At 47.1% G+C, this 23,965-nt stretch overlaps 1 protein-coding gene across 10 annotated transcripts in view; it reads right to left on the reverse strand.

Annotated features, from left to right (window-relative positions):
• Nucleotides 1-23,965, reverse strand: part of LOC119977991 (6-phosphofructo-2-kinase/fructose-2,6-bisphosphatase 2-like) — a 94,084-nt gene that overhangs the window by 48,198 nt on the left and 21,921 nt on the right. For 6 of the 10 annotated variants that reach the window (XR_005463339.1, XM_038819268.1, XM_038819267.1 and 3 more), the window contains 5 exons: nucleotides 20,207-20,332; nucleotides 16,858-16,954; nucleotides 9,487-9,553; nucleotides 5,821-5,895; nucleotides 2,241-2,297 (listed from right to left, as the gene is read on the reverse strand). Coding sequence is in view for 9 of the 10 variants with exons in the window: in XM_038819268.1 (XP_038675196.1) it covers nucleotides 2,241-2,297; nucleotides 5,821-5,895; nucleotides 9,487-9,553; nucleotides 16,858-16,954; nucleotides 20,207-20,332 (422 nt within the window). In the remaining variant the exon portion in view is untranslated. The remainder of the gene's footprint in view (nucleotides 1-2,240; nucleotides 2,298-5,820; nucleotides 5,896-9,486; nucleotides 9,554-16,857; nucleotides 16,955-20,206; nucleotides 20,333-23,965) is intronic. The other 4 variants (XM_038819274.1, XM_038819273.1, XM_038819275.1 and 1 more) reach the window with 1 other exon arrangement.

Consider the following 23,965-nt stretch of genomic DNA (forward strand, 5'->3'; position numbering starts at 1 on the left):
GTTTAATCTGGACAAATGTGAGGTAATGCATTTTGGAAGGTCTAATGCAGGTAGGGAATATACAGTGAATGGTAGAACCCTCAAGAGTATTGACAGTGAGAGAGATCTTGGTGTACAGGTCCACAGGTCACTGAAAGGGACAACACATGTGGAGAAGATAGTCAAGAAGGCATATGGCATGCTTGACTTCATTGGCCAGGGCATTGAGTATAAGAATTGGCAAGTCATGCTGCAGCTGTAGTTAGGCCACACTTGGGAGCATAGTGTTCAATTCTGGTCACCACACTACCAGAAAGATGTGGAGGCTTTAGAGAGGGTGCAGAAGAGATTTACCAGGATTTTACCTGGTAAGTAGGGCATTAGCTATGAGGAGCGGTTGAATAAACTCGGTTTGTTCTCATTGGGACGACGGAGGTTGAGGGGCAACCTGATAGAGGTCTACAAAATTATGAGGGGCATAGACAGAGTGGATAGTCAGAGGCTTTTTCCCAGGGTAGAAGGGCCAATTACTCGGGGGCATACGTTTAAGGTGCGAGGGGCGAGGTTTAGAGGAGATATACGAGGCAAATTTATTTACACAAAGGGTAGTGGGTGCCTGGAACTCGCTGCCGGAGGAGGTGGTGGAAGCAGGGACGATAGTGACATTTAAGGATCATCTTGACAAATACATGAATAGGATGACAATAGAGGGATACGGCCCCAGGAAGTGTAGAAGATTTTAGTTTAGACGGGCAGCATGGTCGGCGTGGGCTTGGAGGGCCGATGGGCCTGTTCCTGTGCTGTACTTTTCTTTGTTCTTTTGTTCTTTGTATCAATAAATGTTTAGAATGACATTGTACAGATCGCACCAAATGCTTGAATAATCAAATATGCAACATCTAACAGCAAAATCACGTTCATTAATGGTAATTATGATTTATTGCAAGACACAGCGTCACCATTCAGATATAAAACAGAAGATACATTCAGAAACAAGAAACAAAAGGTGGGAAGCAGTGACTTTTGGTTCTGAAATACTCCCTTTCTTTGTGATCTTTGACAAAACTCTCCACAACATCAAACTTTAAAAAAAAATATGAACTTCATTGCTACCATGGAGAGTGAAATCAAGCTCCCTCCAGCTCGGCATATTTCAGAGTAGTCCCATTGCAAATGAGTATGGTTATGCTTAAATAAAAATGCGAGATGCTCGAGACCCTCAACTTCAGGCTTCAAACTGGTTGGGGGGGTGGAGGGGAACAGCAATCCTCCCTGAAGAACGCATACAGAGAACTGCATGATTTCTTATCAGTTTGAAGTTGTTGCCCTGCTATTTTTAGTAAACCTACTTGGAATATTATAATTTATACCACCAGAGTATGAAAAACCATCTTCTTGAGTTCTCCATAATGACAAAATAAACTACTTGATGGTTTTGCTTTAAAAGTGTCAACTTTAGTGGGTCAATTCCTCTTAAAAAGGGAAAGAACTTAAAATAAAATATTCCCTTTCAGGCTTCCTTTTACCTTAATAAGCAGGTAAAGGTAAAGTCACCAGAGTCTCAGATGACCATAGGCTTTTTTCCCCTTTGAGGGTGGGGAACTGACTGCTGGTGATTTAACCCGAGGATCATCCCACCTCAGGAAAGGGGCAATGTTGAGAAGGCGTTGCCTTTGTGAATATCTTCAGCCAGAATTGAACCCACGCTGCTGGCCTTGCTCTGTATCAAGAACCAGCTGTCTAGCCAAGTGAGTTAAAGTGGCCCCCATTATACTTTAATAAGCACAACAGCATTAAAAGAATTATGCAGTGTTGGTCCGAAAGCAAATAATGTGGGATTTCCCAGAGTCAGGATCGTCTTTTTGCAGGTGTTTCAGGAATTATCGTGTTGGCAGGGTTTACAAAACATATATCACCCTTATCATAGACTCAATAATTAATTTACAAGTAAACCTATTGATATGTATCATAAAACAGTAGAAGTTCAGATTCTACAGGGCAACATAATCTGATGATACTCAGTGTGATGTAGGTAACCACACAGAAACATTGGATGCCCACAATACTGGCATCCTCCACCTACCACGTATGCAGTACCAGCTGTGGCTCTGTGCAGAAAAGAAACTCTGCTCTTTTCCGCAGAGAAAATAAAAATCAGGTGCAAAGTTGTTCTCTGGTGACCTACTGCAGCAGAAATCGCATTTACAGACAAATGATTTGGTAGATCTTCCTTAGGAGGAGCTCTGGATACTGCTACATACCTTTATATTTGCAGCAATGACATCTGGATCATCACAGACAGATTCAACAAAAAACACCTGGGAATAAAGTAATTGTGCCTTAGTCAAACAGTTAACTAAGATCACCTAATACCAAATAATTCTACATAATTAATGTCCAGATAATACCTACATGAGGTCAGATAACAGAATTATTTCATCTATTTTCATTTAAAAGTTCTTTGAAACACCTTTTTGCATTTCATTTAAAAAGTATACAGCATTTCTATTACTTAACCAGAAAAATAACAAGATCTGTAATCGATACAGCCATAGCTGAAAGCAGTTACAGATAATTGCTATTAGATATTCAAATCTAGTGGTAAAGTGATTTTTATTCATCGTAATTCACCAAGAAAAAAGCTTCTATCTCACATACGTTTTAAAAATCGCTCATGGGATATGGCCTGTATTGGCAAAACTAGCATTTACAGCTCATCTCGGATTGCCCTCGGAGAGGTGATCATGAGCCACCTTCTTGGTAACTGAATGCTATTTCAGAGGTCAGTTAAGACACAATCACATTGCTGAAGTCACACTTAGCCCAGACGTGCTGGATAAGGAAGGAATATTTCCTTCTCCTAAACAGCACCGAACGAGATGTGTTTTCCAACAACAGAATCATAGAAGTTTACAGCGCAGAAGGAGGCCATTCAGCCTTCTGTGTCTGCACTTGCTCTCAAAAGAGCTACCTAGCTAGTCCCATTCCCCAGCCCTATCTCCGTAGCCCTCTAAATTCATCACTTTCAAATATCCAGTTCTCTTTTGAAATCTCCTATGGGATCTGCCTCCACCAGTCTCCCAGGCAGCGCATTCCAAAACCCAACAACTTTTGAGTAAAGACGTTTCTCATCATCTCATTCCTAGCTCTCTTCATAACCATCTTGAAATTATGATCTACCTAGTCACTGACTTACCAACTAGTGGTAACAGAATATCCTTTTTAACCCTGTCAAAATTGTTCATAATTTTGAACACCTCAATTAGGTCACCGTTTAATCTTCTCTGCTCTAAGGAGACAAGCCCAATTTCTCTAAGCCTTCCTTGTATCTAAAATTCTCATTCCTGGTATCATTCCAGTAAATCTCCTCTGCACTCTCTCTGGGGTTTTAACATCCTTCTTTAAATAAGAACTGAACACAATATTCCAAACGCAGTCTGACCAATGAGTTGTAGAGGTGTAGCATCACTTCCTTGCTTTTATAATCTGTGCCTCTTTATAGACCCAAAGATCCTATAAGCCTTCTTAACAACTGTTTCAACTTGCCTGACCACCTTCAGAGAATTATGCACTTGAACCCCGAGGTCCCTCTCTCTGCTCCTGTATGCGCCCCTCAACGTTGTACCATTGAGCCTATATTGTCTCCCCATGTTTCTTCTACCAAAATGCATTACCTCACAATTCTCTACGTTGAAATTCATCTGCCAGGTATCTGTCCATTTGGCCAACTTGTCAATGTCCCTCTGTTATTCTCACAATTCAGTATTCTCCCTAGCTTAATATCATCTGCAAATTTAGAGATTTTGTCCTCAACACGCATCTCTAAATCGTTTATATAAATCAGAAAAAGCAAGGGTCCCAACACTGAGCCGCTGTGGAACATCACTTTCAACTCGTCTTCAGTCTAAGAGCTTCTAATCTATGTTGCCAAGGACCCATCAATCCCAAACATTTCTAATTTGCTAACCAACATGCCATATGGCACCATATCAAATGCTTTCTGAAAGCCCAAATATCCACAGCACTATCCCCAACTACTTCCTGTGTCACCTCGTCAAAGAACTAAATTAAATTTGACAGACATGACCTGCCCTTGACAAAGCCATATTGACTGCCTAGTATTAACTTATTTTTCTCAAAGTGCATATTATTAAAAAATATATCTTATTATGACCTCATCAGTTTTCTCACTATCGATGTCAAGGTCTATAGTTTCTTGCGTTATCCTTTGCCCCTTTCTGAGAAAACGGCATCGCATTTGCAATTCTCCAGTCCACTGGGTCTAATCCCGTGTTGACAGAGGCCTGGAAAATTTCTGCCAATGGCTCTGCAATTTGCTCCCTTATCTCTCTCAGCAATCTAGGATTCATCCCATCCGAGCCTGGCGACTTCTGTACCTGGAGTGATGCCAGCCTTCTGAGCTCCTATTCTTTATATATGAATATACTGCACAGTTGCTCAACACCCACATTTTCAACTGGGCCATTGTCACCATCTTCTATTTTGGTAAAGACAGAAGCAAAGTACTCATTTAGTACCTCTAACATACTATCTGCTTCAGTGAGCAGTTTGCCCTGATTGTCCCTTATGTGTCCCACTCTATCCTTCGCTACTTTTACTATTAATATGTTTGAAAAACATTTTACGATTTGTTTTAGCACAGCCTGCCATCCTTTCCTCGTGCTTCCTCTTAGCCTTCCTTAATTCAGCCTTAGCCTCTCTCCTGCATTTGAGATACTCTTCCTGATTTCTATTGCTTTTATTATTCCGGCACATATCATATGCCTCTTTTTTTCTTCGTTATTTTCTCCTCAATGGTCCTCCAGGGTACTCTAGCTTTGAAAACCCGTCTTTAATTCTTGTGGGTGTGTACCTAGCTTGCACCCTATTCATCTCTCCTTTGCAAGTATCCCATTTTCCATCCACTGCTTTATCCACCAAAATGCGTTTCCAATCAACTTGCTCCAGTTCAAATTTTAGACCCCTAAAATTTGTCCTTTCGTCCAGTCTGGAATCTTAATCCGTGACTGATATTTATCCTTTTCCAACTTAATATTGAACCTTATTATGATTACTATTTCCCAAATACTCCCCCAATCTGATGTTCTCCTTCTGGCCTGCCTCATTTCCTAGGACCAGATCCACCACAGCTTCCTCCCTGGTAGGACTGGAAATGTACTGTTCCCGAAAGCTCCTTGCACACACTGTAGGAATTTCAGGGCAATCTGGTAACTTCATAGTCAGCAGTATTGATATTAGCTTTTTATAAGTAAGTAAAGTTGCCATAGTCCTAGATGACCATAGGCTGCTTTCCCCTTTAAGGTGGGTGGTGAATTAACCTGAGCATTATCACACCTCAGTCGAGGGGCAAGGTTGAGAAGGCAGGGCCTTCATGAATAAACTCAGCTGGTACGGGAAACAAACCCGCACTGTTGGCCTTGCTCTGCATCACAACTAACTTTCCAGCCAACTGAGCTAAACCACTTTTTATACCAGCTTCTTATACTCTACTAGCTTTTCACACAAGATTCATTTTATACTGGATTCATTTAACTAACTGAATTTAATTTCCCCAGCTACCTTGGCAGGATTGGAATTTAAGTCTCTTGACCATCAGTACACTGTGTTTGGTGTTACACAGGTCTTTGGATTACTAGTACCGTAACATAATCAGTACACTGTGTTTGTCAATTTTTACTTTAACTCCACAACTATTAATAAAAATAAATGTTCACGAGCCATGTTAAACTGAATGGATAAATTTAGATATTTTTTGGTCGTTAAATGATTCTGTTAATCATAACTAAAACAATTAAATAAATACTTCTCCTAATTTCGAACCTTGAATGCATTATCACGTGCAAAATCCAGGATTAAATCTCTTCTCTCTCTGGTTGTGTTAGTTGCATCAAAGACCTGGTAAGGAGAAAAAAAAATTGCACTAAATTTATATATATTTTTTAATAAACACAAATAATTAACTCTCTGCAAGTAAAGAAAATGACCCCTCTTAAATAACAGAGCAACACAATAGTTTCAATAGCAATCTCATGCCTCCAGATGGAGAGCACTGGATTACCAATGCTTTGTTAAAGTATTACTTTAAGCCTTATTATCTGGCAGATGGCAGGGCTGCTCAACTTAGCACTGCCCTGAAAGAGGTGCATTTCAGACATGAGGTATAACTGGCCAATGCAATGCACTGTCATAGAACCAGATAGCACATCAGCTAATCACAGACTCCCTGACATTATCCAAACTGCATCACAAACTATAGGATGGACAACTGAAGCAGTGTTGGAGAGTCATCGGAGAAAGAAGGGGAGGGATTAACAAACTCTTACTCACAATGGAGCAGAACATGAATGGAAGTGCCATAGCAAAAGATTACATTAGTGGATGAAGATATTGAACAAAGTGTGAGCAAGCACCCCTTTGGCACCAGTTTTGAATTGAGATTACTTGTAACCCCAACAGAGCTGGGCTGATTAGGCTTTCTGTGAGTCTCGTGGAGTACGAGCTTCCCCGCTGAGGGGTGCGGCCCCCGTATTATCAGGACAGGGATCAGAGTATTTAAACCCGGCCCGAGCGTGAGCCGGGCATGGTAGTCCCTGCGGGCCAGGCCATGGTCTTAGTGATAAAAAGGTTTCACCAGTATGTCTACGGGAGGCGTTTCACGATATTGACCGATTACTAGCCGCTCTTGGGGTTCTTCAAAGAGGACAGGGTCATCCCACCTAGAAAGTCGGACAGAATTTCTCTCTTGTTGGCAGCGTACGAATATGCGCTGGAACACCACCCTGGGACGCAGATCGCGAATGCTGATGTATGAAGCTGCAGATGCCCCCCCACCCCCCGCGAGGCAACGAGGTCGTCGCTATAATTTATTTTATGCATACATTGCTGGTCACAGCGGCCCAGATATTTGCATGGACACAGACTGACCTCCTGTTATCCAAGGTTCGTCATATTGTGTTGTATGGGACCCAGCATCGCGCCTTTCCCAGTGATTGGAAAGCTTTTTCCTCGAAGATCATGGAGTTCAGCATGGAGGACTGTATATCCTTTGCGAGATGCACACGGTGGTTCCGCACAAGGGACAGGGCCCCATCTTGGCAGTCCTCCATAAAGGACACCCCGGCATGTCTAAGATAAAGATGCTTGCCCAATTGTGGCCAGGATTGGACGCGGAGATTGAGTGGCTCGTTCCATAGAGCTGAGTGTGCCAGGAGCAGCAGAAGCTCCCACTTGTGACACTGTTTCATTCCTGGGAATGACCGGGTCAACCGTGGGTACGTTTCCGTGCCGATTTTGGCAGCTCCTTTCAGGGATCCGTGTTGCTCCTCCTCATCAACGTGCACTGGTTGGAAGGCCACAGGATGTCGTCAAAAACTTTGAGCGTGATGATCGAGGAGCTCAGGTTCTCTTTTGGCACACGTCATCCCAGAAGTACTGGTCTCGGACAACGGAACACGCAGCGTTTGAAAATTTCATGCAGATGAATGGATACGCACTGCCCCATATCACCCTGCTTCCAATGGTTTGGCTGAAAGAGGGGTCCAATGTTCAAGCAAGGCATGAACAAGCAGACCTCGGGATCCCTTTACAGGCATTTGGCACACTTCCTTTTCTGTTATAGCTCCACACCACCACCGGCGTGGCACCAGCAAAACTTTGCTTCGGGCCTCTGCTTCAAACTCACCCCAGCTTGGCGTTGCCAGATATCGGCGTAAAGGTACACCACTGGGGCGTTGCTCTGTCGAGCAAGCCCCACTTCGACGATTCGCACCAGGCGACACAGTCCACGTGTGCAACTTCAGACATGGCGCCAAGTGGGTTCCTAGCAATATCACTGGGCACACCGAGTGGGTGTCGTACCGGGTTAGTGCGCACGACATGGAATAGAGCAGGCACCTCGATCATCACGAGGAGCCCGTGATAGACAATCTCCTTTTGGATAGACCTCCCACAGGGACTTGATGCCGAGCTGCAGGATGAGAGGATTCCGACTTTGCAATGGTTCAATTACCATATGTTTCCGGTGAGGTGGTGCTACCACAACGGTCGATGAGGAAACATCGATTACCAGCTTGCTATACCCTGCTTGGAGGACAACCGAGAGGTGGTCACGAGCTAAGAGATGCAGAACTCCCCCTCTGTCGTATGCGTTTTCAGACTTGGGCGGGGGAGGAGGGGGCTGTAACCTTAGGCTACCCGTGAGTCTCGTGGAGTACAAGCTTCCTCACTGAGGGGCGGGGTCCCCTTATCAGCGGGACAAGGAAGCAGAGTATTCAAACCTGGCCCAAGTGTGATCTGGGCACGGTAGTCCCTGCCGGGACCTGTGCACATAGTCTTTTCATACTTCTATCAACAAACCTTTCGTTCCCAACACTTTCCATAGGGCTGCTTCTGTGAAGTCAACACTACTCATCTTTTAAAAATTCAGTGGTATGTGGGTGTCACTGACTAGGTCAGCATTTATTGTCGATCTCAAATTGGCATTGAGAAGGTGGTGGTGAGCTGCCTTCTTGAACCACTGCAGTACTGGAATAGCTTGGCTAGGGGTGCTGCAATTCTGGAGCTCAAGCCTTCAGTTCTACTGTCGGAATAATGTCAGAGCCCATAGCCTTTGAAGTATCCTCTGCCTTCAGGAGTTTCTTGAGATCATGCTGAGGGAAGCAAACTGGCTGAAGACTCGCATTTGTGATGCTGGGTACCTCTGTAGGAGGCTGAGATGGATCATCCTCACAACAATTCTGACTGAAAATTGTTGCAAGTGCTTCAGCCTTATCTTTTGCACTGTGTGCTGGGCTCCTCCATCATAGAGGATGGCGATATTTATGGAGTCACCACCTCCAGTGAGTTGTTTAATTGCCCACCACTCATCAAGACTGGATATGCAAAGACTGCAGAGCTTAGGTCTCCATTGGTTGTGGAATTGCTTAGCTCCATCACTTGTTGTTGATGCTGTTTGGCACACATGTAGTCCTGTGGTGTCGCTTCACCAGGTCGACATCTCATTGCCCTTGGCATGCCCTCCATCGTTCTTGATCTCCTGGCTTGGTGGTAATGGTAGAATCAGGGTTATGCCAAGCCATCAGGTTACAGGATGTGATTGAGTACAAGTCTACTGCTGCTGATGGCCCACAGCGCCTCGTGATTGCCCAGTCTTGAGTTGCAAGATCTGTGTGAAATCTCTCCCATTTGGCACAGTGGTAGTGCCGCACAAGATGTTGGAAGGTATCCTCAATGTGAAGACATTCACATCTTGTGGCATTAATTTCTAGTTGCATGACAATTCATGCATAAGCCTGCATAACTTAATAACTCCTGTATCAATACGTACAATTCAATAACGTATAAAATTAAGTCACTTATTAGGATTTGCTTTATTCCAGTTTATTAACATGTGCAATACTGGGAAATGTTGCAGGAAAATGTTTTCATGTTTTAATTTAAAAAATTAAGTTGTGGATACGATCAAAATAATTTTCAAAAAAATCTTACTGCAATCTGTGCTTTTTCATCTGTGAGGTAGGTTTTCACATCCTTTAATGCTGCTAACGCACATTCTCTATGGAAACCAAAAGGCAAATTAATAATCAGACAAATAACTTAGTACAGTTGAGTGCAGATTTTGGAAGCCAGGTTTTTGCCATATTTATCTTTGCAGCAGTTAAGAGGCACAATAAAAGCACAGCAACTCTGCAGCACTGCATGCGCCCAAGATTTATATGTAGTGCTCTCAGTTCATAATGATCCCTTTTCATCCTGTCTATGATGCTATATGCTGTTTTAGAACATTATTGAACTCTGTTGTACAAATTTAGTAAAGTCCTCCTGAGTCTAGTCCTGTAAATTCCCCAAAACACAGTATAGAGAATGTAACTTGGTTATTCCATATCACAACAGCCATTTTGAACCTTTTTAATAAGGATCATCCTGGATGCTGTACATGCTTTTGGATACAACATTATTTATTCTATTAATCTATAATTTACCCTATAGCTTAAATATTTAGAAATTGAGATTTTTTTTCCCAATACTCTGACTGTATTTTCGCCACTATTTTCTCCCCTGTTTCTTTTTGCTTTTCTCCCATGTTCATTCGAGTGAGCGTCATGATTTAATTACCTTCAACCAAAGGAAAGGCAGTGACTTGTCACTGGTCATGATAACACTGTTATGAAAATAGCCAGTGAGTGGTTACAAAAGTGGAAATCAGCTCCTTTCCTTCCCACAATTCACTTTGAAGAATCCAAGCTTGGTTCTTACACAATATCAATAAAAATATTAATCCTTTCCTCGGTAGTTCAACAAGTGCTCGGCCCAACAGATCAGTAAGATCTTAGGTTTGTACTAAATTTGTGTTGAGATAAAATATTTTCCCTCAAGTTGTTTACAAGTACATACTTAAACTATGAACCGTCTAGCCTTTGGCCCTTCATTCCCCACTGCAATTGTTAATTTGTTTGACTTCCCTTACACTACTTTTGATATGCTGTAAGATTCCCCTCGAAAACCACATCTTTACCCAAGCTTTTGATATAGGCCACCTAAACTCTCTCTTTTGATTGACACTGATTTACATAACTTTTCAGTGAAACAGTATGGAATATTTTTTTTTTTTTAATAATTTTTATTCAAGTTTTTTAATAACAATAACAAATTTTCTCCCCGCAATTTAAAACAAACAAGGCGTGTTTCCACACCAAAACAAAAGAACTCTCCCCCCTAAAATAAATAATATCAAATAGCAATACAAGAAAGAAGAAAATAACATAACAAACCCACCGCCGCAAAAACAAACCCCCAACCATCCCCAAACCCACCCCCCTCCCCCCCGACCACTCTCTACCCCTTCGCCAAGAAATCGAGAAAGGGCTGCCACTGCCGAAAGAACCCCTGTACCGACCCCCTCAGGGCAAATTTCATCCTCTCCAACTTGATGAACCCAGCCATGTCGTTGACCCAGGTCTCCGAACTCGGGGGCCGTGTATCCCTCCACTGTAACAGAATCCTGTGCCGGGCTACTAGAGACGCAAAGGCCAGAATGCCGGCCTCTCTCGCCTCCTGCCCTCCCGGCTCCGAAGCTACCCCAAAGATCGCGAGCCCCCAGCCCGGCCTGACCCTAGACCCAACCACTTCCGACAAAATCCCCGCTACCCCCTTCCAAAACCCCTCCATACCCAAAACATATGGGTGTGGTTTGCCGGGCCACCCAAACACCTCCCACACCTGTCTTCCCTCCGAAAAACCAGCTCATCCTTGCCCCCGTCATGTGAGCCCTGTGCAGCACCTTCAGCTGAATTAGGCTGAGCCGTGTGCAAGAGGAGGAAGAATTCACCCTCTCCAGGGCGTCCGACCACGTCCCATCCTCAATCTCTTCCCCTAGCTCTTCTTCCCATTTCACTTTGAGCTCATCTACTGAGGCCTCCTCCTCCTCCTGCATCAGTTGGTAGATAGCCGAGATCTTCCCTCCCCGACCCACGTCCCCAAAAGCACCCTGTCCTGCACCCCACTTGGAGGCAGCCGCGGAAACTCCTCCACCTGCCTCTTAACAAAGTCCCTGACCTGCATATACCGAAAAGTGTTCCCAGGGGGGAGGTTCCACTTCCCCACCAGCTCCTCCAGAGTCGCGAACTTCCCATCCAAGAAGAGGTCCCCAAACTGTCTGATGTCTGCCCTGTGCCAACTCCCAAATCCCCCATCCGTTCTCCCTGGCGCAAAACGGTGATTGCCCCGTATCAGGGCCCAAACTGAGGCCTTCACTTCCCCCCTATGCCGCCTCCACTGTCCCCAGATTTTGAGGGACGCAACCACCACCGGACTTGTGGAGTACTTGGCCGGGGGGAGTGGAAGTGGAGCCGTCACCAAGGCCTCCAGACTCGTACCCGCACAGGACGCTACCTCCAGTCTCTTCCATGCGCCACCCTCCCCTTCCGTCACCCACCTGCAAATCATCGCCACGTTCACCGCCCAATAATATCAACACAGGCTGGGCAGCCAGGCCCCCTACCTCCCTTCTTCGCTCCAAAAATACCCTCCTTACTCTCGGGGCCTTCCGCGCCCACACAAACCCCAGAATCGACTTATTCACCCTTCTGAAAAAAGTCTTCGGGATCAACATGGGGAGGCACTGGAAAAGGAACAAAAACCTCGGGAGCACCGTCATTTTAACCGACTGGACCCTGCCCGCCAACGAGAGCGGCAGCGCATCCCACCTCCGGAACTCCTCCTCCATCTGCCCCACCAGCCGTGAAAAGTTAAGCCTATGCATAGCCCCCCAGGTCCTAGCCACGTGGACCCCCAGATACCTAAAGCTCCCCTCAGCCCTCCTCAACGGGAGTTCCCCTATCTCCCTCTCCTGACCCCCCGGGTGCAGGACAAACAGCTCGCTTTTCCCCACATTGAGCTAATATCCCGAAAAGTCCCCAAACTCCTCAAGTATCCTCAGCACCTCTGGCATCCCCTCAGCAGGGTCCGCAACATACAGCAGCAGATCATCTGCATACAGCGACAACCGGTGTCCCCCCCCCCCCCCCCCCCCCCCCGCACAATCCCCCTCCAACCCTTCGAGTCCCTCAGCGCCATGGCCAGGGGCTCAATTGCTAACGCGAAGAGCAGGGGAGACAAATGGCACCCCTGCCTCGTCCCTCTGGAAAGCCGAAAGTCCTCTGACCTCCTCCCATTCGTCACCACACTTGCCACCGGGAGCTGTACAGCGACCTCACCCAGCTAATGAAATAATGAACCCCTCACCAAACCCAAACCTCCGCAACACCTCCCACAGGTAACTCCACTCCACCCTATCAAAAGCTTTCTCCGCATCCATGGACGCCACTATTTCTGACTCCCCAGCCACCGGCGCCATCATCATAACATTCAGGAGCCTCCGCATGTTGGCATTCAATTGTCTCCCCTTTACAAACCCCGTTTGGTCCTCATGAATCACCGACGGGACCACATCCTCCACCCTCCTGGACAGCACCTTTGACAACAACTTGACATCTATGTTAAGGAGTGAGATCGGCCTATAAGACCACACTGAAGGGGGTCCTTGTCCCGCTTCAGGAGCAAAGAGATAATTGCCCTGGACATCGTCGGGGGCTAAGCCCCCCCTTCCCTGGCCTCATTCAGGGTCCTCACCAGCAGCGGGCCCAGCAAATCTGAAAATTTCTTATAAAATTCCACCGGGAACCCGTCGGGCCCTGGCGCTTTCCCTGTCTGCATGCTTCCCGGCGCCTCCACCAACTCCTCCAACTCAATTTTGGCCCCCAAACCCTCCACCCGCTCGTCCCCTACTCTTGGGAACTCCAGCTTATCCAAAAAGCGGTCTATCCCGCCTGCTTCCCCGGGGGGTACCGCCCGGTACAGCCCCTCATAAAAGGATCTGAACACCCCATTGATGTCCTTTCCACCCCGCACTAAGTTCCCACCTGCATCCGTGGCTCCCCCAATTTCTCTAGCTGCCTCCCGCTTCCGGAGCTGGTGAGCCAGCATCTGGCTTGCCTTCTCCCGGTACTCATACACTGCCCCCTGTGCCCTCCTCCACGCCTTACGGGTGGTTAAAATGTCAAACTCCGCTTGGAGACTGCGCCGCTCCCTCAGGAACCCCTCCTCCGGGGTGTCTGCATATCTCCTATCCACCCTGACCATCTCCTCCACCAGCCTCTCCCTCTCGACCCTCTCCCCCCTCTCCCTGTGCGCCCGAATAGATATCAGCTCCCCTCTAACTACTGCCTTTAGCGCTTCCCAAACCATTCCAACCTGCACCTCCCCGTTGTCATTGGTTTCCAGATACCCCTCTATACCCCTACGGATCCAACCGCACACTTCCTCCTCTGCCAAAAGCCCCACATCCAACCTCCACAGCGGGCGTTGATCCTTCCCCTCCCCCAGCTCCAGGTCCACCAAATGTGGAGCACGATCAGAAATGGCTATCTCCGAATACTCCGCCCCACCACTCTCGGGATCAACGCCCTGCTAAGCACGAAAAAGTAAATCCGGGAGTACGCCTTATGAACATGGGAGAAAAAGGAGAACTCCCTACCCCCCGGCTTCAAAAACCTCCAAGGGTCCACCCCTCCCATCTGATCCTTGAACCCCCTCAGCACCAAGGCCGCTGCCGGCCTCCTGCCCGTCATAGACTTTGAGCGGTCCAGAGCCAGATCCAGCACCGTTTTAAAGTCCCCACCCAGAATCAATCGCCCTGTCTCCAGGTCCGGGATCAGGCCCAGCATACGCCGCATGAAGCCCGCATCATCCCAGTTGGGGGCATAAACTTTAACCAAGACCACCCGCTCCCCCTGAAGTCTCCCACTCACCATCACATATCGACCTGCACTATCCGCCACCACTTTGGACGCGACGAACGACATGCTCTTACCCACCAAAATTGCCAGTCCACGGTTCTTTGTATCAAGCCCCGAGTGAAACACCTGTCCCACCCAACTCTTTCTTAGCCTCACCTGATCCGTAACCCTGAGGTGCATCTCCTGGAGCATAGCCACATCCGCTCCCAGCTCCCTCAAGTGAGCCAAGACCCGGGATCGCTTCACCGGACCATTCAGCCCCCTCACGTTCCATGTGACCAACCGAACCCGAGGGGCCGTCCCCTTCCCTCTACACCAATCAGCCATAGCCCTTCCTCAACCCACCACGTGCCCGGGGAACCCCCCAAGCCCGCTCCCCACTGTGGCAAACCCCCCTTCACCATCCATTCCCTCACAGTCCCTGCAGCAACAACCCGGCAACCCCCCCTCCTCTTCCTCTCCCCCAAACCCCCCCCCCCCCCCCCCAAAGCTAGGGCCCCCCCTAGATGCGTTACCCCCAACATTATGCTTCCGTGAGTCAACTGACTTCTTCTGACCCCGGCTACTCCCGCCATAACCACGACTCCCCCCCCCCCGGATGCAATACAGCCGCCAATCCCTCCCTCCCAGCGCTGCCCCCGCCTCCAATCCTCCGGTGCGGGAAGAAAGCCCGCGCTTCCAACCCGAGCCCCCCCCCTCGACCCAACACGCGGGAAAAAGACGGACACATGACCCATCGGGACCCCAAACTACTCCCCAACCCACCAGTGGAAAAATCAAAAAAAACCACCACAATAAATAACCAACAGCCCCAAAGAAACCCCGAAAAAACCCAAATAACCATAACTAAAATCGCAAAAACAGCGAAAACAAACAGGAAACAACCATCAGCAAACACAGCCACCATGGGCGAAAGGATACCCCAAGAGGGCAAAGCCTCCAAGCAAAGTACATTTCCCCCCAGCCCCCTAGTCCTCAGTCCGAATCCAAGTTCTCAGCCTGGACAAAAGCCCAGGCTTCCTCCAGAGAGTCAAAATAGAACTGGCGGTCCTTGTACGTAACCCAGAGGCGAGCCGGCTGTAGAAGGCCAAACTTCACCCCCTTCCTGTGGAGCACTCCCTTCGCTCGATTGAAGCCAGCCCTTCTCCTCGCGCTCCAGTCCTGAAAAATCCGAACGTCCGTGTTCTCCCACCTGCTGCTCCTCTCCTTCGCCCACCTCAACACGCACTCCCGGTCAACCAAGCGGTGAAAACGGACCAGCACCACCCTGGGCAGTTCGTTCGGCCTGGGTTTCTGCTGCAGCACTCGATGGGCGCCTTCCAGCTGCAGGGGACCACGAAACGACCCCGCACCCATCAGCGAGTTTAACATTAGGACCACATAGGCCGCCAAATCCGAACCTTCCAGCCCCTCAGAGAGGCCCAAAATCCGTAAATTCTTCCGGCGGGAGCGGTTCTCCATCTCCTCCATCCTCGCCTGCCATTTCTTGTGCAGTGCCTCGTGCGACTCCACTTTCACTGCTATGCCCAAAAGCTCATCCTCATTCTCCGAAGCCTTGTGCCGCAGCTCCCGAATCTCCTCGGCCTGAGCCGTCTGCGTCGTCACGTTTGTCCAGCGAGGCCTAAAACGGCTCCAAAATCTCGGCTTTGAGCTCCTTGAAGAAGCGCTGAAGCAGCTCCTGCTGCTCCCGTGCCCACAGCTGCCACGCCGCTGCTGCTTCCCCGCCCGCCGCCATCTTGCCTTTTCTGCCTCTTGCCGTTCTCTGAGGTAAAACCAATTTTTGGACCGCTCCACTGTGAGTCCAGTCCATCCACCGGCTGCTGCGCATGCTGGCTGTGTTTCCCCCCGGGGGAAAAGTCGAAACAGCGCCGTTGCGGGCTCTTAAAAGAGCCCGAAAGTCCAAAAAAAGCATGAGCTGCCGAACGTGCGGCTTAGCTCCGCATTGCCGCCACCGGAAGTCGGAATATTTTTTAATAAGTTAACCTATATAAATACAAGTTATTGTCAGATTCAATGCAAATTAGGGAGTACAAAGTTAATCAGGATTCCATTTCTGATAGCTAGAAGCGCATGCATGAACAAAGACTGAGCTCAGTGGTAATGTACTCAGTAGCTGAGCTCAGTTGGCTAGACAGCTGGTTCATGATGCAGAACAAGGCCAACAGCACAGGTTCAATTCCCGAAGGCCCTGTCTTCTTAACCTTGCCCCTTGCCTGAGGTGTGGTGGCCTCAGGTTAAATCACCACCAGTTAGCTCTCTCCCTCAAAGGGGGAAGCAGCCTATGGTCATCTGGGACTATGGCAATTTTACTTTATATAGTAGGTGACTAGCCTGAGGTTTACATATGAATTGTCACATGGGCGTAGTACCCGTATGTCACCTGTGCCTAGAAAACCACAGGCCTTCAGAACAGATGGGGTTAGATGGGGAAACTGGTGATTGGAAAAACAACATTACTTGAGCAGAATATCTCAAGCCTGCATGAATATTAGTTATCTACTTAATTATTTGGCTGAGATATTAAGCATGTTGTACTCAGCAAGAGATAGACACATTTGCTTACTTTCTGATTTTCATAGCTTCTTCATTATCATGACGGAAAAATTCATATGACTTGTATGATTTCACAGCTTCACGGCGATACTGACCCAGATTAAAAACTGCAAGTCAAAGAGAAAAGTGTAAGAAAGAAATTGGATATTCAAGTTGGATTTGCTTTTCGGTAGATTCCAATTATCAGTCTCCTGAAATTTCTGGAAAATTTTCATCTCCCTTTTCTAGTTCAAAGAGTCTGTAATATATCATATGGCTACATTTTATCACATGTGCCTTATTTGACCATCACCATTTCATCTTGTATCTAGATGACACCTAAATAGATTCCCCACTATTAAGTGAGCAGTTACAAGCCTGGTCCAAACATGAGCTGCACAATACTTGCAGCTGCGCTCGTAGCAGATATTAGGTTAGCTTGAATTAATTCTATTTCAATTTGTTTTCGCGAATAGGTCATACCTTATTTAGTGATAAGTAATGAATCAGAATACATTGACAATCTGACACAAGTTAAAATCTTGCAAATAATGACAACAATATAATTGAATGCGACACTATGTTTGAGATAGAGAGTGGAGCATAATAATAATAATCACTTATTGTCACAAGGAGGTTTCAATGAAGTTACTGTGAAAAGCCGCCAGTCGCCACATTCCGGCGCCTGTTCGGGGAGGCTGGTACGGGAATTGAACCCGTGCTGCTGGCATTGATCTGCATTACAAGTCAGCTATTTAGCCCACTGTGCTAAACCAGTCCCCATCTCAAACAAGGTATTGAATTGAAGAGTAGAGAAATGAATTGGCCGCAATAAATTGGGCTGAGCCGTTAATGAGTAAACGTCCAACAATGTAAATTATGCAAAAAGTATATGGTATGGTACAAAATTGTACGTCACTATCATATGGCAGCAATGCATTGCAGTAAATCACCAAACTTCCATCAACAATATTTTTCAAACCCGTGACCTCCACCAGCTAGAAGAACAAGGGCAGTAGGTGCACCCCTCCAAGCCACACATCTTCCTGACTTGAGACCATAATCACTATTCTTTCACTGTTGCTGGATCAAAGTACTGGAACTCCTTCCCTAACAGTACTATAGGTGTATGTACACCCAATTCAAGACACTGGCCATGTCAGTGACATCCAGATCCCAATTTACCTCACAAAACCTACTAACTTATTTAAGAACTCAAATGTGAATCTGAGGCCTTTTCACTAACAGCATAAACCAGCAATTATTTACAATTGACCTGATACGCAGCATAACATTTATTGTCTGCGTTTACTGTCGAGACTAGCATGAATACCATACCACCAGTTAGAGATGTGTAGCTTCAGCAGCAGCTGCCTGCGTCCTAGCAGGCATGAAAACATAAGAGATCCAGAAGCAAAGGGATTCACCAGGTTCCTCTTCAGGCAGCAGGCTCCAGACTTGAGAATGGCAACAATGTGCTTTTGTAGGCAGGTCCCATTTCTGGACTCCTGTTCCTGGAACTGCCCGAAGTGGATCTTTCCGCCTGAAGCGAGGCCTGCAAAAACACGTTGGGTGAAATTCTCCCCTACCCGGCGGGGCGGGGGGGGGTCCCGGCGTAGCGGAGTGGCGCCAACCACTCCGGCGTCGGGCCTCCCCAAAGGTGCGGAATTCTCCGCACCTTTAGGGGCTAAGCCCGCGCCGGAGTGGCTCCCGCCCCGCCGACTGGCGCCAACAACCTTTGGCGCTATGCCGATCGGCGTCGGGGCTGGCTGCAAGGCCTTCGCTGGTCGGTGTGAGTCCCGAATGCGTAGGAGCGTGAGCGGCCGCTGACGTCACCACCGGCGCATGCACGGTGGAGGAGATCTCTTCCGCCACCGCCATGGTGGCGGCCATGGCAGCGGCGGAAGAAAAAGAGTGCCCCCATGGCACAGGCCCGCCCGCCGATCGGTGGGCCCCGATCGTGGGCCAGGCCACCGTGGCGGCACCCCCCAGGGTTCGATCGACCCGCGCAACCCCCCCCAGGACCTCGGGGGCCCGCTCGAGCCTCCAATCCCACCGGCACTGAGGTGGTTTAAACCACATCGGCGGGAGAGGCCTGACAGCGGCGGGACTTCGGCCCATCGCGAGCCAGAGAATCGCCGCGGGGGGCCCGCCAATCGGCGCGGGGGCACGCCGATCGCCGGGCGCGATTCCCGCTCCCACCGATTCCCGGGTGGCGGAGAATTCCGGCCACGGCGGGGGCGGGATTTACGCCGGCCCCGGGCGATTCCCCGACCCTGCGGGGGGGTCGGAGAGCTCCGCCCATTGTTCCTGAGCCTTCAGTGTTGTCTTGGCACGCCCGTGGGCAGGCGTGACCAATTGACTGCGCATACATATTGGGACTGGTGCGCCATACAAATAATAATTCCGCCTATTTATGGAATGCTTAGGGATTGCACTCTAAGTGCACCTCCACAGTACACCCTCTGGGGAAAAGTTGAAGCACTGGCAGAAACATCTTTATTTCTCCATTATTCTGTGCCCGCGGCTCCAAAGTTGCTCTTAGTTTCAGTGAGGTATTGGTGACAAGTTTTGAAAGTTTTGCCATTATGACTATCATAGAATTGGGGCAGAGAATTAAAAATTAATAATTGTCAACATGCAAGAGGAGAGACATCACAAAGCAAGGACAAAGCTATCAACAGTTATAGGATGAAATGCAATGCTTGAGACTTGTTATTCTGTGGAAATTACCATATAGCAGATCACGTTAGAAAGGGGCTACATGCAGTGTGAGGTTTATGGCATTGAGTTCAAATCTCACCATGATAAATTATGTAATTAAATGTAATAAATCTACTACATTCTGGATTGGCAGAAGAAAAAATACACCCCAAGACAATCCCCAAGACCTCCGGCAGAAGGAAGAGCAGTAACAAATCCTTGGATTGCTTGTGGCCTGGTTTTCATTGCAGTGCTGGTTGGGGAACCCTTTAGAGATGGCACCCCAATCTGTGTGGAGGCGGTTCCCGGTTCTAAGAGCCATCTAAGAGCCAGAGTGACGATGTAAAAGACACTTACTCACTTATTTTTTGGCAAAGTGGCACAAGATCTGGAGAGAAAACTGGTCTGCTGAACTGGAGAATTCTGTGCCAGTTTTCAGTGAGATTGCATCACTGCATTATGTCAAGCACTTTCACAAATGGGAGTGCACCAGAAAGGAAACATTTTTCATTGTAAGAATAAAGCTCTGGCTTATTACTGTGATATAATAATCCCATCTGTGCATCTATGTAATAAGACATCAAGTCTGCTGCTCCTGCCACTGTGTTGAATCAAAACATTGCAATCATAACACTTGAGGTCAGATCTATATAATAACAGGTTACATCATGATTCACCTTTGGTGGGAACACCAATCCAGTTGAGATAGCGAGTGAGTTTCTTGGAAACATAGGTCTTCCCTCGAGCAGGCAATCCCACCATCACAATCAATGTGGGGGAGTTGGTCATGTGGGATGCCCATGCTGCAATTAAGAGAAAATGTTTAGACATGGGGAAACAAAAATATGAAGGATCTCATGAGCAAGGTTACCATGAAAACTTACGTAAAATGATATTGTTGAGAACTGAAGTCTAGGCAAAACGAGTACTACAGTATGAAACAATGTTTGAGCAGCAGGTTTTAGAAACAGCAAGTCACTGAGGGGTGTAAATATATAATAAATGGTAGTTTGAATATTCCAGTTGTAAGAGAATAGTTTTTAAAATATTATAGAAATTGCTATAGAAATAATGGTTTTAAAAGAAATGTTGAAACTGTGGTTTCTTAGCAATAAGGTTTCTCTGTCCCAGGTTTGGAAGATAACAATGAAACAACATAACCATTGTCCATTGTTCTCAACAAGGATGTTATCTAGGTGACAACGTACTTTCAGGCATAGGCCTTCATGTAGGCATTCCTGAGCCTGATAAGATGAAGCAATTTGCCCACTAAATAGACGTGATGTTCTTACAGAAGATAAGTAATGAAGTGATATTAGGGGTCCAAAAGTGGCTAACTAGCTTAGTTATAGAGCAGGGGTGGGCAAACTTTTCTGTGCAAGGGCCACATTCAGAAATTCACAATTTTAAAGGGCCGCATAGTATATTAAGTAAAATAATTACTTCACCCGGTTATGATTCTGGGCGCCTCATATAGAACATAGAACAGTACACCACAGAACAGGCCCTTCGGCCCTCGACGTTGTGCCGAGCAATGATCACCCTATTCAAGTCAACGTATCCACCCTATACCAGTAAGTAACCCAACAGCCCCCCCATTAACCTTAAAAAAAAATAAAAAAATTTAAAATAAAAAAAAAAAATTTTTTTTTTAAATGACTTGGTGGGCCGCATAAAGACCTTTGGCGGGCCGTAGTTTGCCCACCCCTGTTATAGAGTCATAGAGGTCTACAGCACAGAAAAGGCCCTTCGGCCCATACAGTTCCAGCGTAACTTCCCTGCTCTTGTGTAGCTGTCTGTCAGTAATTGGGCATATTAACTGGAAGACGTGATTGAATAAGCGATTGACATGAGGCACTCACCAGCCCCCTTGGAATTGGGAGTATATAAATAAGTAGTCAAGAGTGAAAGATCATTTTGGACAAAGAGAAGCATTTTACACTGAATCCAGGCTTTTTTTTGGCCCCTAATATCACTTTGGTGAGCTCAAGATTGAGAACAGAAGAGATTGATACGATCATTCCGTTTCATTTTCCCCATCACCAAACTTGGCCTGATAATCCTTTTTACCTGTTACTGTCATCATATTTAAACTGTTGCAATGAACTATAAACTACTACTTGTGACTTCAACCCTTTTTCAGTAACGTGTGATCTCCGGACATATGTAGACTGAAAAGATTATAGTTCAACTCCTGCCACAATCAATAGGACAAAACTCTCAAGACCCTCTAGAGAATTCATCCACACATTCGAAAATCCATTCTGAATTGGCAAGAGGCAAAAACACATTCCTGTCACACCACTCAGAGGCTATAAAGATAACTCATGTAGGAAATGAAAATGTTAACACTCTTGATCTTTTCAGATTGCCAATAATGGCATTCATGAAGGTCCCACCTTCTCAACCTTGTCCCTCGCCAGAGGTGTGGTGACCCTCAGGTTAAACTGCCAACAGTCAGCTCTCCCCCTCAAAGTGGAAAGCAGCCTATGGTCATCTGGGACCATGGCAACTATACCTTTCCAGTGACATATTGCTGGCACAGAGCAGATGCTGTTACCACTGCATCTGGTTCCGCTACACGAGAACCAGGATTTTCTCAACCCCGATCTGGCACTCCCTCCTTCCTTTCCATGCAACACCCCTCAAGGTTGCTCTGTGTCAAGGTTGATGTTCACTGGAGCCCTCCCTCTTGGAAAAGGTTTCCTTTTTGTGCCACAAACAGCACTTAATTTTGAACATGGACAGGAAGAACCGTGAAACAGAGCTGTTTGGACATTTTCAATAGCACAGATTTAACCTTCTTGGAATTTCATCACTGAGGAGACAAAAAGAAAAGCAGATTGACCTCCTCATCTCTTTGTCGAAGCCCATCACCTGAGAAAATGTGGAGAACAGGTATTCTGGAAAAAAATATCACTGGCATGATATATTGATGGGAGATCAATTGTCTCTCATAGCCGACAAAAACATTCTCAAAGCTTGGGGCAGCAGCTACTGGAACATAACCGATGAACACATTCACATTTTCTGCTCCCAACAAAAGATCATTACCTAAAATGTTAACTCAGTTTTTTCTTCAGAAATGCTGCCTGACCTGATGTTGGAAATCCAACTAAGGTCTAAACAAAGAACTCGATTTTTGATAATCCATCCAAGTCTACCCCAGAGAAAGGGTAAGAGACTTTGGACGGTGGTGATAAAGGACTCTCAAGAAGATTCAGATCGAACATTCCTGAGTGATTTGAAAAGTTTCTTTTTAAGAAATCTTTTTATTGATTTTCCTTTATATTTTATAACAAGACAGAAAAGGTCCACCCCTCGTCCCCCACCCCAAGCCAAACAGGAGTTTCAGGCCGGCGACCAGGGGAGCAAAGGCTAGGGCCTGCCCCTCTCCCTGTAACGAGCTTTGGCTGTTCTGACACCCCAGAGACCACCACCAGTGGGCATGGGTCCAACCTCACTCCCACAACCCTGGACATGGCTTCAGAAAAGGCAGTCCACTACCCGACAAGATTGGGCAGGCTCAGAACATGTGGCTGTCGTTGGCCAGGCCTCCCTGGCACCATTCACATTTGTCTTCCACTTTCAGGAAGAACCCGCTCGTGCGGGTTCTGGTTGAGTGCTCCCTGTGCACTATTTTCTGCTGCATTAGGCTTCGCCCTGTGCATGAGGGGGTCGTTTGCTCTATGCAGTGCTTCAATCTAGAGTCCTCCGCTATCTCCACACCCATTGTCTCATTGGGCAGGGCCCATACCTCCTCTAGCAGTCATCCGTACATGTTGGTGCTGTAAACATCCCCCAATTCGTCTGATGCTAGCAGTCTGCCCAGTAGGGTATGTCCAAGTAGCTGGGAAACGTTACAGTTTCCTTGCAGAGTAAGTTCCTCAGCTGTAAGTATCGAAGTTTGTTTCCTTTCGGGAGCTGGAGTTTTTCTGTCATTTCCCCGGGGTCGCTACTTTGCCGTCTATGTAGAGGTCCCCTACTGTCAGTACCCCTCTGTCCTGTCTCCACATCTTAAAGGAGGCGTCTATTGTAGCCGGAGTGAATTTATGTTTTTTGGCAGATTGTAGCCATTGTGGACATCTCACCAAGATTAAGCTGGTTCCAAGTCTTTAGTGTGGCCACCTCCGGGTTTCTCGAGTACTTGGCTGGGTGCAATGGGAGTGGGGCTGTGGCCAGTGCTCGGAGGGATGGTCTCCTCCATTCGCACCCGTTCCACTTCTGGCTCTTTCACCAACCCTTGCACCCTTTCTGTGTTCGCCGCCCAGTGGTAGCATAGGCAGTTCAGCAGCGCCATGCCCCCCATATTGCTTCTTCTTTGCAAGATGTTTTTACGGATCCTGGGATTTTTTTTTCCCGCCCACACAAACGTCATCATTAGTTTATCTATCTTGGTGAAGAAGGCCTTGGGGATGAAGATCAGGAGAGATCTG

The sequence above is a fragment of the Scyliorhinus canicula genome, chromosome 15 (genome assembly GCF_902713615.1).
Source record: "Scyliorhinus canicula chromosome 15, sScyCan1.1, whole genome shotgun sequence".
Taxonomy (NCBI): Eukaryota; Metazoa; Chordata; class Chondrichthyes; order Carcharhiniformes; family Scyliorhinidae; genus Scyliorhinus; species Scyliorhinus canicula.